Here is a 17,884-nt window from a genome sequence, read left to right on the forward strand (position 1 = left end):
AGCACTTGTTTTGCATGCAGTTGACCTGTAGCATCCCATTTGGTCCCCCAAGTCTGGTAGGAGTGATTTCTATTTTTTTTTTTGGTAGGAGTGATTTCTAGGTGCAGAGCCAGGATTAATTCTTGAGCACAGATGCGCTGGGTATGGCACCAAGACAGTAACAATGAAACATTTAAAATCTGTTTCTTAAGTAATACTTTACACAGTTGTTAGACTTTATCACTGTATAAAAATGTACAGTGGTTTATTGACATATACATTCCAATATGTTTACAGCTGCAAGATAATGAGGCACACACAGTATTGCACTTCATTAAAATTTCAGGCTCAAACTTAACCTAGAAGTTTAAATGAAACTGTGTTTGTAATTTAGTAATTCTTATACAGGACAAACATTGATATCTTTATATACAATGTGATACTTATTACATTTATATGCCCTCCTAACACAATTTTTTTTTAAATAACAGTCTAGGAAATAAACCAGAATATTCCTCTTTTTATCCCCACCCGTGATGCAATTGTACAGGATTACAAAAAGGCAGTATACAATAAACAATGATTCTTTTTCTTTTTTTTTTTTTGCTTAAAAGCCAGCATCATTCTTAGTCCATGGGCATGGCGACTCTTTTAGATCAATTATCTATAAATGTCCAATGCTTCATCAGGCCAATGACGGTAATGGCCACATGCAAACACCTCACAATTTTGATGTCTTGGTTCAACAAAAGATAAAACCAAAGGTCATGGAAATTTTTTTTCATAGCAAGAATTATGTACATGGTATTTGGCATCCTTCTTGCAGTATGAATGGTTCATTCCTATGGATGTAAAAATGGTCCCGTCCTTATCCTGAGCAGTGTTTTAACCTCACCGCATCCACTTGGAGGATGAAGGCAACTTTTCTCTTTGAAGAAAGGAATCTGAATGTTCTAAAATGTGTGGGCATTTCTGCACACTCCACAACCCAGAGCAAACTCTTCCCCAGTGGGTGGATGAACCACATGGAGTGGACATTCAGTTCCTTCTAATTGTTTGCCTTTGGGACCTGCATAAATTTTGAAGGAGGCAAAAGAATATAATTAAAAAAAAATAATCATAAAGAAACCTTATGTAGTATATCATTAAAAAGTTACTCAAAGAAAGAACATAACCAGTTTTACAAATAAAAATTATTTTTTTCTTCTACCCACTAATGAAAATAGTTCATGATAAAAATATGGGTATCATAAAATGCATGCAAGCACACACACAGAGGATATGAGAAGGGTTCCTATACACAGAATTCTATATCTATTATATATCTATTATATGCAATAGATTCTTTTAAAATTAATGAGTTAGCCAAAACAATATAAAAAATGGTCATAAAATCCCTAAATTTAGTCTCGCAGAAAATAATTCTAAGAAAAACAATTTGCAGGAAAAATAATGAGAAACTATTGAAGATTATTTGCTCTGTATGTATGTGGTTTGTTCTTTCCTATGATCACATTTATTCCTTCTACCTCCACCACTGCAGGAATTCTGTGAAGCCTGACAAGCTACACCACTGTGAAAAAACTTCTCTGACTATGGTTTTTTTTCAGTTTCTTTTTGATTTCATATTTCTTTTTGCTAGACTTATATCTCCAAATACATCTCTTCTGTATACCAGGGGCTTCCCCTAAATTCCCTAATGCCCACTATGCTGCAAATACCCAGAAATTTCAGAACAAATCTATTGTCTATTCTATGGCATAACTGGTTCCAGAGTTCTCCCAAAATAGTAAAATTCTTTAAAATAGTTCCAATTCGGGATATTAATCTTTACATGGGTCTTCTGTACTGGCTAGTAATACTTTCACTAATTTTTAGGTGTCTTGTTTCTCAGTTCCCAAGAGATCTAATACATTAAAGTTCAAAACTAATTAAAACTAGATACCACATGCACCAGTGAGTTTGAAAGATAACAAAAGCATACCTGCAGGACAGTGTGGCAGCTCTTCCTTAGGAATGCTAGTCATCCTTTGAAAATCATCATGACAAGCATTACAAAAATGTGTTGTTCCAAAACAGAAAAAGACAGCCACTGAACAGCAATAGCGGCATTTATATTCCAAAAAGTCCGTGCCATGTTTTGGACACATCTGTAGAAAACAAAAATAGAGATACTATTACAGTGAGCTATTTCAATTGGACTAAGACACAGTTCAAAGGCCCATCAAAACTGATAGAAAAACATGATTTGCGCAATAAAAGTGTATGAAGAACTGTAATAATGAGGTAATGAAAAGTGAATAAAAATCTGGCTTTGCTCAAAATGTCTGAACAAAGACCAAAGTCCTAATCATAACTTTTTTTTCTTTTTGTTTTTTTGTTTCTTTCTTTCTCTTTTGAGAGAAAGAGAAAGAGAGGAGAGATATAGGTGAGAGAGAGGAGAGAGGGGAGAGAGGAGAGATATAGGCGAGAGAGGAGAGGGGAGAGAAGCTAGAGGGGAGAGTTCGGAGAGAGGGGAGAGAGAAGAGGGGAGAGAGGGGGAAAGAAAGGAGAGTGGAGATAGTAGAGAGAGGGGGAAGAGAGAGATGTAGATATGCCCTAATCATAACTTTATCATTACTATTAGCCATTGTGAATGTTTCATCAAGTTAAAAAAAGTTACTTCCTCTATCTCTCTCAAAGATACATCTTTATCTATTATTACATAGAATAATATGTAAGGGGATATCCCTAAGGAGATAACTTAAGTGTGCAGATTTACAATCAGAAGGATTGTACTGCAGGTAAGGTGCTTGCCTTGCACATGACTGATTTGGGTCTAAGTCTCCAGCACTCCAAATGGTTCCTTGGCCCAGGAGTGGTGCTTAAATTAAGTACAGAGCCAGAAGAAAGCCCTGAACACTGCCTGGTATAGCCTCAGAACAAACCAAAAAGTACATAGGTTTAGAGATAACCAGTTTTATTTAAAAAGAACTCAAAATATTTCTTTTTTGATTTTAGGCCACACCTGGCGGCGCTCAGGCCTTACTCCTGGCTCTGTGCTCAGAAATCGCTCCTGGCATGCTCGGGGGACCATGTGGGATGCTGGGGAACAAACCCGGGTAGGTCCTGCGTTGGCTGGGTGCAAGGCAAATGCCCTACCGCTGCGTTATCTCTCCAGCCCCGAACTCAAATATTTCTAGTAAGTTCTTCCCACCTGAGCCCTTGACACATCCGAACAGGCACCACAAATAAGCTCTCTGGGATCATAATCATCTCCTTGTCCAGCTTCAGCATCGCAGCGAGCTTCACCACCAAAATAGGCCTATGGAGAGAACACATTCATATTACAGCAGGAAGAGAGATGCCATCATGAGAGATCCTTCATGGGCAAATAGTCTGAGAAAATTCTACTGCCTATTAGACAACCCTTTTTAATGCTAAGTGGTGATTATGATGCTGTCTACAGGGCAAATCAGAGTGAAAAAATGAGGCTTTTTTAATTATAGATTGAAATAATGCTTAAAGTAAAAGTTTCAAACATTATATTATTAAAAATGATTAAAGAGGGGGCATAAAAATCGCACAAAGGATCAGGCACTTGCTTTGACAAGGTCATCTCTGGTTCTGGTCCTCTGAGTGGCTTTAAGAGTGATCCCTGAGCATTGCAGAATATGATCAACTCCTCCAACCACCCCAACACCTCCACTCCCCCTAAACAAAAATAAAATAAATATAGAACAGGGTCGAAAAGACAGTACTATGGGTCGGGTGCTTGCCTTTCATGCGATTGACCTAGGTTCAATCCTGGGCATTCAATACGGTGCAATAAGCCCATCAGGAATAATTCCTGAGTGCAGAGCTAGTGCGAGGAATAGGCCCCAAGCACTGCTAGGTGTGGCCCAAAGTAACAAAAAGCAAATAAACAAACAAAAGAAGGAAAAAAAAAACGTGAACAAGATATGAAGCAGCAAACAGAAGCTATTTTCTTGTGTGTGTGTATAGATGTGTGTGTGTGTGTGTGTGTGTGTGTGTGTGTGTGTGTGTGTGTGTGTGTGTGTGATTTTGGGTCACACCCAGCAGCGCTCAGGGGTTACTCTTGGCTTTACACTCAGAAATCACTCCTGGCAGGCCCGAGGGACCATATGGGATGCTGGGATTCAAACCACCGTCCTTCTGCATGCAAGGCAAACGCCTTACCTCCATGCTATCTCTCCAGCCCTAGAAACTATTTTCAATAAAAGAGTTGAGTAAACTTTCTCATTTCAAAAGACTAAATACTTAGAAATTCCCAAATTTTACAACTAAAAATATACCAAAATTATTTACGGGTACAAGATTAAGTGGAATAATCTTTTTAGGGGACTCTTCCAAGCAGTGTTCAGGAAGGTCAAGGCTGCCCTGGACACATGTAGTAGTGCTCAAGGTACTGTAGGGCTGTAGCCTGCAGGCTAGAGATACTGCAGGGAAGCATGTGGTATGGAGGATTGAATCAAGGCCAGCTGCATGCAAGAAAAGTGCCTAATCTCTGTACTATTTCTCTGTCTCAAAACATCAACTTTGCTCAATTGTTTTTGTCTTTGTGCCATACCTGGCAAGGCACAGTGGTTATTTCTGGCTCTGCACTCAGCAGTAACTCCTGAAGATAACGGGGATTGAACTTGAACAGGTCACATAAAAGGCAAATGCCTTCCTCTTGGACTATTATTGCTCTGGCCCTTAAAATATCAACTTTAATATACAGAAAAATTTAAAACAGAAAGGTAAATTTTGGAAAGGGAAATTTATTTCAGAATACTATTCTTATTTATAAAAACATGCTACATTCAAAGATTCAGTAATATGGAACAGACATTGAATAGATATTACAATAGACAGTTTATGTACATTTTTATTTGAGAGTAAAACAGGAAAGGTCAAGTATAATTGGGGCATTATGCATGACATGTTTCATGATCAAAAAACTATGTCTGTTGTTTGAGGATAAGAAAGATGACTCAATATAAATCTATTATCTGTACTAGAAAAACAGGTCAAAGGATAGGCTCCATTCATAGAGGTTATAAATAAATGGTTGCCTACAAGTTAAATATGGCCTGAGAAATATTTCCTTTGTCCTGGGGCTTGATGGTCATTTCAACTGTTTTAATTGTCTTATATTCTCTGCTTGACTTTCTGAATATGTATTTGCTGTATCTATCTCTCTTTCAGGTAATTTTTTCCCTTTCATTATTTTGGGCCATGCCCTGTGATGCTGAGGATCATTCCTGGTGATGCCTTGGATAGAACCCAGGATTGGCTGCATGCAAGAAGAGGGATTTATCTACTATACTATCTTACTATCTCTGACCTTCCTTTCTGACTATCATTTTACTTATCTTTCCATTTGTTAACTGTATTTTCTTTTTCCAGTGGGAGACTATGAATGCATCTTATTTTTTTACTCTATTTTCTAATTAACTTCTAGGTATCAAGCACTAGAAACTACAACAAACAAACAATCCACAAAAGCACAGTAGTATTTGGTCTCCTAGAAGTACCAAGTGGAGTAGAGACTAGTAATCTTAGTAATACAGAATGACAAGTCCTATAAGAATGGTAATAAGGGGTAATAAGACCTGATAATATTACAGAGGAGATAAGACCCATTCTGAAACCAGAAGTATTTGATAGGTTCAATCATGCAGGGAATATGGGGTCAAGTAGAGGCAGAAGTACATGGCAGAGCGATAGGTTATGTGATGGCATTGAATAGTCCGGAGAATTTTGTTACACTATCGCATGCAACACAGATAATGTGTTGGGGGGCCGGAGAGATAGCATGGAGGTAGGGCATTTGCCTTGCAAGCAGAAGGATGGTGGTTTGAATCCTGGCATCCCATATGGTTCCCCAAGCCTGCCAGGAGTGATTTCTGAGTGTAGAGTCAGGAGTAATCCCTGAGCACAGCCAGGTGTGACCCAAAAAACCATAAAAAAAGATAGTATGTTGGGAGATAAGACTGTAGTGCTCTGGTAGGACTATTAAAGAAAAAGAATTACAGAGTTGAGATTTCAAAGTATTAATTCACTAATAGCCATTTGAGTGTAAAAGATAAAATAGATGGGTTCTTGAGGATTAACACAGCAGGCCACTACAATTATCTACAAAAATGATCAGGATTACTAAAGAAAGGATAGAAAGAAAAAAATGGACTCAAGAATTTTTCAGTCAGAACTGATAGGACATTGAAAATCAACACTGGAGACTGAGTGAGTCAGAACTGATGACTGCTACTAGCCTTGAGAACTATGAGACATCCAAAGGTCTACCATCTACCAAGCCATCTACCTTTCAATGATTTAGAAACTTCAGAAACATGCTGGTGGTAGGTGAAAGCATGAATGTACAGGAAGTTATCGAGATAATGAGTATTATTAAGTAAGATTAGAGTCTGGGAGAACAAGACACAGAGGATATAGGTGAACAGAAAGAAACCTTTTAAAGGCATTATGAGTAAATGAGCAGAAAGGGGCTGAAGAGATAGCTAAAAGGATTAAACAAAACTTTTTCATGCAGGAGGTCCAAGTCCAATCTCTTGTATTTTGTAGGCCCTTCAGCACCATTATTCTGAAGATAGAGCAGAGAGCAGCCTCTGAACACTACCAGGTGTGGTCTCCCCAAAACTAAAATCAAACCAAACCAAAATACACAAGCAACAAAAGACAAAAATCCAGAAAGAAAGATATCAAAAGAAAACCAAAGAAGCAGTAACTTTTTAAATGGAATGGCCAAAACACCGAGAAAGAGCATTTTATTTAGGAATTATCGGTAACTGGATTTGTTAAATAGGAGGTTATTACTGATGGAAAAAAGCTTGTGTACAGAAGAAATATATGTTTTGGTAAATAAAAGGCAGAAAATAATTTTTTGGTTTTTTGCTTTTGGGTCACATTCAACAATTCTTAGGGGTTATTCCTAGCTCTGAACTCAGGAATTACTCCTGGAGGTGCTCAGGGGACCATATATGGAATCCTGAGAGATCAAAATTTGTTTAGTCACATGCCAGGTAATCACCTTACTTACCATATTATCACCCTGACCCCTAAGGCAAATGAGATCTTAAGACAAATTTATTCATCCCAATGTAAAATGTAATCCTAAATTCCAAACTTTATCAATCTGAATGTTAGCCATAAAACTTAGTAATTATTACTATACAATTCAATTACATTTTAAGTTCATAAAAATTCTGAGTTTACTATATAACATACCTTTCTGCACTTGTAACAGACATAATATGCATATCTATTCATAGCATAGCCAGCTGGATCATTGTAAAATCTCACACCAGGAGTTGTGATAGCTTCACTCTTATGCAGACCTTCATATTCCAATCTCATTAAGGCTTTTCTTCGTACATCCTCATAGAGCTCTTTTATTGGATCAAGCAAGTCCTTTAATACTGTATGATTAATTTTGTTCTGAAATTTGAAAACAGTGAACATTATTAACAGAATCACTTATAATTTAATAGTGTGTACTAATGCCAAGTAAGTACTGTGCTGGGAAATAACAAGATAGTAAATGTTTTCTAAATAAAAACCCATTTAAAAATAATCCTATATTCTACTATTAGAATTTAAATTCTTAAATTTAAAAAAATGTATTAACTATTCTTTGCTAGTATATACAGATGGTGATTTACAGAGATGTATGCACAAACTATAAAATATTATTTCAATGAAATAAAAAAAATCTTATGAATCCACAAGTGCTTATTTTCTACAAAGTATACAGAAAATGAACACATGATCACTATGTGAAAATTCTATTTATTACTCTGTATTTCCTGGATCTGAAATATATATAACTTTGTGTGTACATGTGTATGTACATGTGAGTGTATTCTCACAAGAATTCTACCTTTGGGGCCTGGAGAGATAGCACAGTGGTTTTTGCCTTGCAAGCAGCTGATCCAGGACCAAAGGTGGTTGGTTTGAATCCCGGTGTCCCATATGGTCCCCCGTGCCTGCCAGGAGCTGTTTCTGAGCAGACAGTCAGGAGTCACCCCTGAGCACCGCTGGGTGTGGCCCAAAAACCAAAAATAAAAAAAAAATAAAAAAAAGAATTTTACCTTTAAACCAGTCTGCACATTTGAATAAAAAAATAGGAAAAGTTTATAGAGCACAAAGGATTAAGACATTATCAGTCATATTCTTTTACTGGGTTGGCCGTGTGTAAGGCAAACACCCTACTGCTGTACTATTGCTCCAGCCCCTCTTAAAGTTTTTAAAGCTAATTTTACTTAGCTTGCAAAGTTGACTTGATTTTTTGGAAGAGAGAAGGAGCCACACCTAGTGATGCTCAGAGGTTACTCTTGGCTATGCGTTCAGAAATTGCTCCTAGCTTGGGGGACCGTATGGGATGCTGGGGATCAAACCAAGGTCCGTCCTGAGTCAGCTGTGTGCAAGGCAAATGCCCTACTACTGTGCTACTGCGCCAGTCCCTGACTATTTTTTTTTTCGGTTTATGGGCCACACCTGGTGATGCTCAGGGGTTACTCCAGGCCATGGGCTCAGAAATTGTCCCTGGCTTGGGGGACCATACGGGACGCTAGGGGATGGAACCTTAGTCCATCCTAAGTTATGATGGATTTACTGGGTTGGCCGTGTGCAAGGCAAACGCCCTACTGCCTATGCCACTGCTCTGGCCCACTGACTTGATATTTTATATTATAGAAGATGTGCATCAAAATCTCATACTATTTTTCCTTATGTTACCTGAGTTTTAAAAGAATCTGTGCTACTGGCACTGAAAGCTCAGATTTTTCTCTTGTGACAAGTATTGTAAACTCACTCTTCCTGGTCCTCACTCACAGACATGTCATTTTTGACCAGTAGATCTGGAAGTAGTGCTGTCTCAGTGCACGATGATGTCTAAATGAATTTTTATGCAATATGTTTAATTTAATTTTGTCAGCTTATAACGGAAAATGCTGTTCTGAAATGCACTGTAACAGATGGAGATCTTAGATTATTCTCAAGACCAGCTGGATAATGAGAGCAGAAAATTGACAGGGTTGGTGATGAAAAGTAAATTTGGAAAGACAAGAGATTCTGATACAATTTTGAAAGATTGAAGATAAATAGATAGTTGACAAAATCAGATCTTTCAATACCTTGCAAATGGGACAGGATATAAACCCAAATGTTATCCTTGGACCAAGCCATCTGTTTTCCAAGACTCGTCGACAACATTGCAAGTGGAATACATGACTACAGTCCAGCTTTAAATAAAGAAAAGAGAAGGATATGAACACAGAACAATAAATGCCTTAGTTAACTTAGCTAATTATCGAATATAAGAATCTACTTAGAGCAGGTAAGAAAAAGAAAGTTATAATATAAAAGAAAGTTACAATGTAACTAACAATTTCTTTTTTCATTGGCTAATATCACCTAGGTCTTAAACTGTTCTTAGTCTTTTGTGTGTCGGGTGGGGGACAGGGACCACCAAACAATGCTCAAGGGGATGGAGGGCCACTCCTGTTGAGACAAGACAACTGAGCTAGAGTTTCATACTTGGGCCCAAGTCAGGGATATTTATATTTCCTGTTTTAAAATGTAGACAGTATTAACATTCTGAGTTGGGGGTTTGGACCACATACAGTGGTGCTTAGTAGCTGTTCCCGGCTCTAGGATCAGGAATGCCCCCTGGTGGTGCTGGCTGACTGACCATAGGTGGCAGCAGAACTGAACCTGAGGAAGCAGTGACAACTGCATAAACAGATCTTCTCATTGGTGCTAAGCCCCAGCCCAGCGTTTAACACTTCAAAAGCCAGAATAACCTGAATGGCAGGTGCTGCAGAGAGGGCCTCAGTGAAACATATCATACACATGTCATCAGCATCCTGCTTCAGTGTGGTAGCATTTTTATCACAGCCATGCAGACAGGGCAGACAATGTTCTTCATTTCTAACACCTCCACATGGATGGCCACAAGGATGGGTCTTGCAACAAGCTATCTTAGCATATTCCTATTAAAAATAAATGATGAAAGAACATGAAGTATCAAAAAAACATATTCTGTTAAATGTCGATTACATTACATTTCCTATTATTCTTTCAGGGATCTTTACTTTAAGCAAAATAACAGCATAGAATTTTTTTACTCTGACTATACAACTGACTATACAAAGTGAACAAAACCCTTTTTTAGTGTAGTTTACAAATTTCACTCAACATAAAAAAAATAGAAAGCCTGTGTAGAGTACAAGGTGGGAGTGGGGTGAGGGAGAAGGGAGAATTGGGACATTGGTGATGGGAATGTTGCACTGCTGATGGGGGTGTTCTTTACATGACAGAAACCCAACCACAATCATGTTTGTAATCAAGGTGTTTAAATAAAATATTATTTAAAAAAATAAACAAAATAAATGAGGAAAAAAGGGAAGGACAGGTTTAATTTATTTTTAATATAGTTAAAGAAAAAATATCCTGACATACAATCTCCTAATTATATATCCATGCTTTTGACAAAATAGCAAAGATATACATAAACATATATGGCAATATATATAAACAATTTCAATTTTGATGAAGTATTTTAAGTATTGACATGGGTGATAAATGTTTTTAGAAAGTTGGAGTGTGTTCTCTTAGGCCACGGGAATCCCTTTCTTCCCCAATGCTTACTGTGCCATGCAAAACAAACAAACAAACAAACAAATAAATAAATAAATAAATAAATAAAGGGGCCGGAGAGATAGCATGAAGGTAAGGCATTTGCCTTTCATACAGAAGGTCATCAGTTTGAATCCGGCTTCCCATTTGGGGCCCCCCCCCCCCCCCCGTGCCTGCCAGGAGCAATTTCTGAGCATGGAGCCAGGAGTTTCCCCTGAGCACTGTCGGGTGTGACCAAAAAACCACAAACAAACAAACAAATAAATAAATAAATAAATAAAGTGGTGGGAAAACCAAACCCTGCCACTCCAGCACCTCTACTTTTTCTTGTTTTGTTTTGGTTTGTTAGTTTTTGACTTTATTCTCCTTATCCTTTTTCTTCCACTTTTCTCTTTCTTTTTCACTCTTACGGTTATTATTTGGTGATTTATTTTTAATTTTATTTTCTGGGAGCATTATTTTTTCTTTTTTCTTCCATTTTTTATTCCTCTCTTTCTTTTTTCGTAGTTATTACCAAATTTTTTTTCTCCCTTTTTTCTTATCCTTTTTATCTCCAATGACGGTGGAATGGATGCTCAATTTACAACAAGCTGTGAAGTGAAGACCAGTTGCAATAGCATTCTGGGGGGTAACAGAAGGAGATATGGGATACATTCTGGGAACAGGGGTGGAGGGAGGACAGCACTGGTGGTGGTAATGCCCCTCACTCATTGTCACTATGTACCATAAATGAAGTAGTGAAAGATTTGTAATGCACTTTGGCCATAATAAAAAAAAAAAAAAAAAGAAAGTTGGAGTGTGTTGAGCACAACTGTTCTTTATATGAAGGAAAGATTCAACTTGTGAAAATACACACTGCCCTGCGGTGTCCTTACAATGTACTCACCTGGCAATCTGCATCAGAACAGACACTGCCAACTGCAGATAACTCTGTCCCACTCCGTGAACCACAGAAACGGCAAGCTTCTGAGCTACTTGTGGTAGGTTTGCCTAGTTTAAGTAAAAAAAAAAATTCCTCTTTAAAAGATGTATTTCTACTTATTTTAATATAACAAATTAAAAAATAGTAAGCAAACTATGATTTATATCGGTTTCCATTTGGCTACTTATAGCTGAAAGATTGTAAAGCTGCCTATAAGTAAATATTCATATATATACATCACATGCAGGAAAAAAAAAAGATCTCGGAAGGAGAAACAGTACAGAGGGTAGGCCCCAGAGAGCTCCCAGTTGGATCCCTAACATCACAGATGGTTCTGCAAGTCCCACTAAATATGATCCCCTGAGCTCTGAGCAACGGCAGATGTCACCCACCAACAAAGAAACAAAATAGTCAACAAAACATTAAATGAGAACGATGGGACAACATCAGATTAATTTGAGAAATAATTAAATGATTTGTACATGTTCACAAAGCTCTTTAGTGATTAAACCATGTTTCAATCCATGTTCTTTCTGTCATAAAACATGGTCTAGGGAATATAAGCATATAAAATGAATTACTTATCAAAATTTACTCTAAATTACTTTCAGTATTCTAACATTTACTCTACTTGTAACATGTATGCAGGGCACTATCTTTATTTTAAGGTATGGTTCCTTTTTATATCCTTGTGTACCTGTGTGTTCTCGGAATTCCACCATTGCCTTCATTGTTTTAGAGTCGGCGAGTGCCATCAACCAGAATAATTTTGTCCTACCACAGCCTTCATGAAGGTCAACCTTTATAGCTTCTTCTTCCTCTTTGAAGACCTAGAGTTTCATTAGAGAGAAAAATAATCTATTCACATCCTGAAAGAGGAGGTATAAAATCTAGCCATTGAACAATTAATTATAATGGCTTTCCCCCCACTAAGCACTCTAAGAAGTTCCAGGTTAAGTCCAGTCTTCTCTTTAATTTTCCCAACAGACCCATTTTTAAAAAGGTGGAAGGTAAGTCTCAGAGAGGCCAGAACAACCTGTTTGGTTTGATTTATGCAGCTGATAAAGAGGGAACAGTTATGAATTCCACTGAGGTCTTTGATTCCCAAGTTTGCTTTTTCTATTACAATAAGCCTCCTTTGAACATTTATTTACTAAATATATCTTATGTTTATAGATACTGTTCTATATGTAAAGACAGAGATTTTTACCTGTCTCTGATGAGTTTTGGTTCGTCGATGAAGATGGAGAAATCTATCACAGTCAGTACATAAATTTCCACATATGTTGCATAAAATGATTGCTGCAGTTTCTCCATCATCATGGTTGTCACACATAGGCTAAAACAAGAATGTCCATTTATTCAATATATTATTCTATTATTAACAATAAAGTGCCCAAACATATTCAATTATTTTCACAATAAATTACTCTAAAATCTAGATTATAAAGCATTAAATGAAATTATGAGAAGTACTTAAGATAAAATTCCTTCAAAAAATAAGTACAATGGTCATTAAATATTTTTATTATGAAATATTAAAAATAGTGATTAAATATTAAATATTTTCCTAGTGAGTTAATTCCATTATACTCAAGCAAACAATATGATAAATGAATAAATGATTTGTTTTTGAAACTTGAACATTAATAATAAAATGCTGAGAGGGCTTACATAAATTTTTCCCTTCCAGTGAAAGACTCTAAAGATACCTTTTAAATCTACTTGCAGTACACTGGTGAATAAGTGGTCTATTACGTGGCCTTTCTACTGCTTTACTTTCTTTGTTCTCTAAGAACAATTGATCACATTTAATTATGAAATCTAAACAAAGAATCAGTCTAGCTGAAACCAAAATTTTGTGATGATGCAAACAAGAATCAGAGAAGAAACATCTTATATAATGAAAGTGCTTTATTTACAATGAGAAGGGAACTCTGTTTTGAGATGAACTTGAGTAATAGGAGTAATAGGACATAATGTTTCAAAAGCACTCCTGTAATTTTGCTCATTTCGCATGTCAACTTGCAGGTTTAAAAAATTTGAAAGCCAAGGTGAGGGTTCCTACAAAGGAAAAGAGACATTTTCACCAGAATTTGGCTCTTACCATTTGTTTTTGTTGCCCATCTTTTCCCATCCATCGCCCAGAGGAGAGACGATCTACGTGGTCCTGATCAAGAACACACAGTGATGCTAGAGCCAACCAGAGCTGTTGGAAAGAAAGGCTGCTAAATTACTGAACCCGACACAAGAGAAGAGTTAAGACATGCTCGCCAAGACAAAGTATGTAGACAGTCAGCGCTGTTTGAGTTTCCTGATGTGGCACCAGGCACAGAAGCTCACTGCTCTTTGTGCCCTGAACATCCTGGGTACTCAACTATTACTGAATAAATACTGTCCCAATGAACTATCTAACTGACACTTACAATAGATTATTAAGCATATATCCATAGATAGAATTTACTAAGAAATTTATATTTAATATAGTAATGCCTCTCCTATATTTACCCATCTAGAATCATCTGCCAAAGGCAGAAAGGTGGTATTATAATGTATATTTAATTTTGGAGTCCTATGTGTAGCTGGGAATATTAAATTCTATATACTAGTGGTTTCTTTCTCTCCCCAGGGGCCTTCTCAGTAATGCTGGGGTCATCAGGGCTCCATCTGGTGGTGAAATAAAGAAAAATGAAATTGGAAGTACATACTAATAAAAAGTATAGAGCAGGGTAGAAAAGTTTACAGTACTATTCACTCTTCAGATGCGCCACTAATTAGCAGCAACATAGCATAACATTGTCTTTTTCTACCTCAGGAAGGTAAAATTTATGCTCTTGTCTAGACCTGCATAGATAAAATAAAATAATCTCTATTAATGTTTATTTTTTCCTAATGCAATCACCTGGTACTATTTTTCAAAAATCTCAAATTTCTGTGGAATGACATATGAATTTAAATTTCATGTTGTATGTTAGATATTACTGTAGCTGTAACTTCTGATGAATGTAAGTTCATATCCTAGTCCTAGGAGATTATTCCTCACACTGTCTTGGATGCACATTTTTGTTTTTTTTCTAAAGGGAAAAGGTACCTTGCCCCATAAATCCAGTGAGTAGGTTAAAGCTCTAAATTAAGATAAAACAGGCATATCAAAAAGTTCTCTTTTGTTTATGACAATGTAATCTAACATTGCATTTACTGTGTCAAATTATAGCATGGTCCTCAATATAAAGATAATATAACGATATAGGAGGTTTTTATAACCAGTGTATCAATGGCTTCCTAAATAATACAAAACAAGTAATAACATACACCAATGAACACTAATGACTATCATATTTAGTTTTTAATTCAATGAATCCATTTCTACTTAAAAAACACAGTATTGGAGCTAGATAGATAGAACAGTGGGTAAAGGGCTTGCCTCACTGTGGCTGACCTGGGTTCAATTCTCAGCACCATGGATGGTACCGTAAGCCACCACCAGGAATGATCCCTGAGCACAAAGCCACTAGCAAGTCCTGATCACTGCAGGGTATGCCTCTTTCCCCTATTTGGCTTTTATATGGTGAATGAAGCTGACTCATTGATTTAAGTGCTTTAAACTTATTACTAAAAATGAACATCATAACAATGTTATTGATTAATTTGAAAACCTTACCCTAGTTGTTGCAATACATCTCACTGGAGATCGAAACTCTTCCTCCATCTTAGTCAAGGCGATGATAGTTTCTGCAATGGCATTTTTTGTCACTCGGGACCAAGCTTCTGACAGATGACCCTATTGAGCAGGACAGAATGATTTAATGATTTATATTAAGTGATTTAAAGCAGTACAAAACTAAAAATTATCATAGCAAATTTTATTATTTTAATTCACCAAGATGTATAGACTTGTTTGTAGTAAGAACAGGGAATTAAAATCAAAGGGCATAGATTTCTGAAATAAAAATCCTTCACAATACAAAGAAAAACTTTTTGGGGGAGAACCACACCCAGAAGTACTCAGGACTTCCTGAAATAAGTAAGGCAAGAGCCCTACCTACTATAATGCTCCAGCCTGAAGACCTTAACTTCTAATCACTATTTTGTTAATCCCAAAGAAAGAGAAATAAGAATTGTGGTTCTTGGGCCAAGGAGATGGCTCCAAGGGCTGAAAACATGTTTTGCATGTGGAAGCCCATGGTACAATACTAGCCACAATGTGGTCCCCCATTCATATGACCCCCCAAAAATAAAAAGAATTTAATTTCTTAATATTGGAGTTCAAAGATACTTCCTCTTATATTTTAGATAAAAACATAACAAAAGTACTATTAGGCCTATGATTAAGAACTTTGGATTATGAAACCTTTTATTTAACTTGGAATTCATATAGGTAAGTACTTTAGATGACTTTACTGGAACTTAAAAGCACAAGTAGGCTTGCTTTCTATTTTTTTTCTTTCTGAGCAGAAAGAAAGAGAGAGAAGAGAGAGAGAAGGAGGAGGAGAAGGAGGAAGAGAAGGAAGAGTTTTTTTCTATTTTTACTTGCTTACTTGTTTTAACTGAACATAAACATCTAACTACTGTATAATTTAGACTATGCAAACATTTTTTTTTAGCGAATAAACATCCCTTATAAAGTCTACTTGAGGGGAAAAAACCCCACTTCAGTTCTCTTAAGTGTTAGAAATACCGACACTGTTGAAATAAGTGACAGAACTTCATTAATTTCCAAAATATCCATGTTATCAGTCTCTTAAGGGGCAATTCAATTTTTTTCTAAAATCACCACAATTTCTTACCCTTCTGCAGATGGATTGTAAGAAAATGAACAATAAGCAGTAACTGCATAATATAAAGCCCAAGATTCAGTCCCTTTTATTCCACACTCCCAGATCTCCATGCCAAGCCAATACATCATGACAAGAGGATAGGCTATTAATAATTAAGAGTAAAGTTTCTTAAACCTTGAGAAGTAAAACTTTCATTTTGAAGCATTATTTTCCATTAGTACAATTTTTTAGGCTTCAGAAAAGTTTAAGATTTATGTAATAATTTTCAAATAAATTGTGAAGTTTATTTATTTAGTTTTGGCTAAAACTCAAAAGTAAATCCAGGCTTGGCTCTGCGCTCAGTAATTGCTCCTGGCAGACTCGGGGGAATCATATGGGATGCCAGGGATTATCATTCCAGCCCCAATTGCGAAGTTTAAAATAATTAACCCAAAGGACAAATTTGCCACTGAAAGGCAAATGGTGCAAAGATTAATTTTTTTAAATGTAAAGCAAAGTCACACTAATATACTTCTCTCAATTCACTAGAATGAACTGCTTGGTTTTTTTAATGAAATTTCTACTGTACTTCACTGACATAATGGTAAGAAGCTGAGAACTTACTGCTGCCATATCCTTAATAAGTTTAATGATAATCTCTGATATCTGCGTTGGAGTAGAGCCCTTCATCCACCAATGACTTTCACCTCGTCGAATGTAGCTACAAAGAAAAAAGTGTTTATACACTACTCAGGGCAGTGACAACATTTTCATTTTTAAATGAGTCAAAGAGAAAATCAAAACAACTATATGCTGACATAAAACAGTGTTTTGATATGCTATCTTTTGAATGTTTCTATTTATACATTATTTTTATATGCATCTTCTAGAACAGTGCTATTTAAAGTACACTCGTGAACCATACACTATCTGTAACCAATTACACAAAACACAGAGCTTATACATAAAATGCTCACAGCATTTGTGAGCATACTGATGTTTGTTTATATCAGTAAGACATTTCTTCGCTAATGATCAGGACCATGTGAAGGAAACCAAATGCTGACTTATATTCTGGTGTAATTTGTTTATTATTAAAGATCCCCTACTTGACTAATAAAAACTTTATTCCAGGAGTCTCTAATTGTTGAAAGTTGTGTACAATCTGTAATAAACAGCCTTGTATATATATCACTGTGCAGGTATATTATAAACTAGTCTATTAAAAATTGTACGATACACAACCCATAGTACTTGGGGAATGAAAACAATTAAAATCAGACACTCACACATGCTAGGTGTGTACCAATTGGACACTCGTCCCACTTTTCTCTTTTAACTTGTTTTTCTTTCCTCCCTCCCTCCCTCCTCCTTCTCTCCCTGCTTCCCTCCTCCCTCCCTCCCTCCTTCCCTCCCTCCCTCCCTCCTTCCTTTCTTCCCTCCCTCCCTCCCTCCCTCCCTCCCTCCTTCCTTTCTTTCTTCCTTCCCTCCCTCCCTCCCTCCCTCCCTCCCTCCCTCCCTTCTTCCTTCCTTCCTCTGCACTCAGAAATTGCTCCTGGCAAGCACGGAGGACCATATGGGATGC

At 36.7% G+C, this 17,884-nt stretch overlaps 1 protein-coding gene across 1 annotated transcript in view; it reads right to left on the reverse strand.

Moving 5' to 3' along the window:
- Positions 1–206: 206 nt before the first annotated feature.
- Positions 207–17,884, reverse strand: part of MYCBP2 (MYC binding protein 2) — a 234,133-nt gene continuing 216,455 nt past the window's right edge. The window contains exons 73-84 of the mRNA XM_049778932.1: positions 16,924–17,020; positions 15,204–15,323; positions 13,650–13,751; positions 12,753–12,881; positions 12,240–12,372; positions 11,507–11,610; positions 9,786–9,974; positions 9,117–9,224; positions 7,210–7,419; positions 3,176–3,283; positions 1,964–2,129; positions 207–1,048 (exon numbers count right to left, since the gene is read on the reverse strand). Of these exons, the coding sequence (XP_049634889.1) occupies positions 933–1,048; positions 1,964–2,129; positions 3,176–3,283; positions 7,210–7,419; positions 9,117–9,224; positions 9,786–9,974; positions 11,507–11,610; positions 12,240–12,372; positions 12,753–12,881; positions 13,650–13,751; positions 15,204–15,323; positions 16,924–17,020 (1,582 nt within the window). The 3' untranslated portion in view covers positions 207–932. The remainder of the gene's footprint in view (positions 1,049–1,963; positions 2,130–3,175; positions 3,284–7,209; positions 7,420–9,116; positions 9,225–9,785; positions 9,975–11,506; positions 11,611–12,239; positions 12,373–12,752; positions 12,882–13,649; positions 13,752–15,203; positions 15,324–16,923; positions 17,021–17,884) is intronic.

The sequence above is a fragment of the Suncus etruscus genome, chromosome 8 (genome assembly GCF_024139225.1).
Source record: "Suncus etruscus isolate mSunEtr1 chromosome 8, mSunEtr1.pri.cur, whole genome shotgun sequence".
In the NCBI taxonomy this organism is placed as follows: domain Eukaryota; kingdom Metazoa; phylum Chordata; class Mammalia; order Eulipotyphla; family Soricidae; genus Suncus; species Suncus etruscus.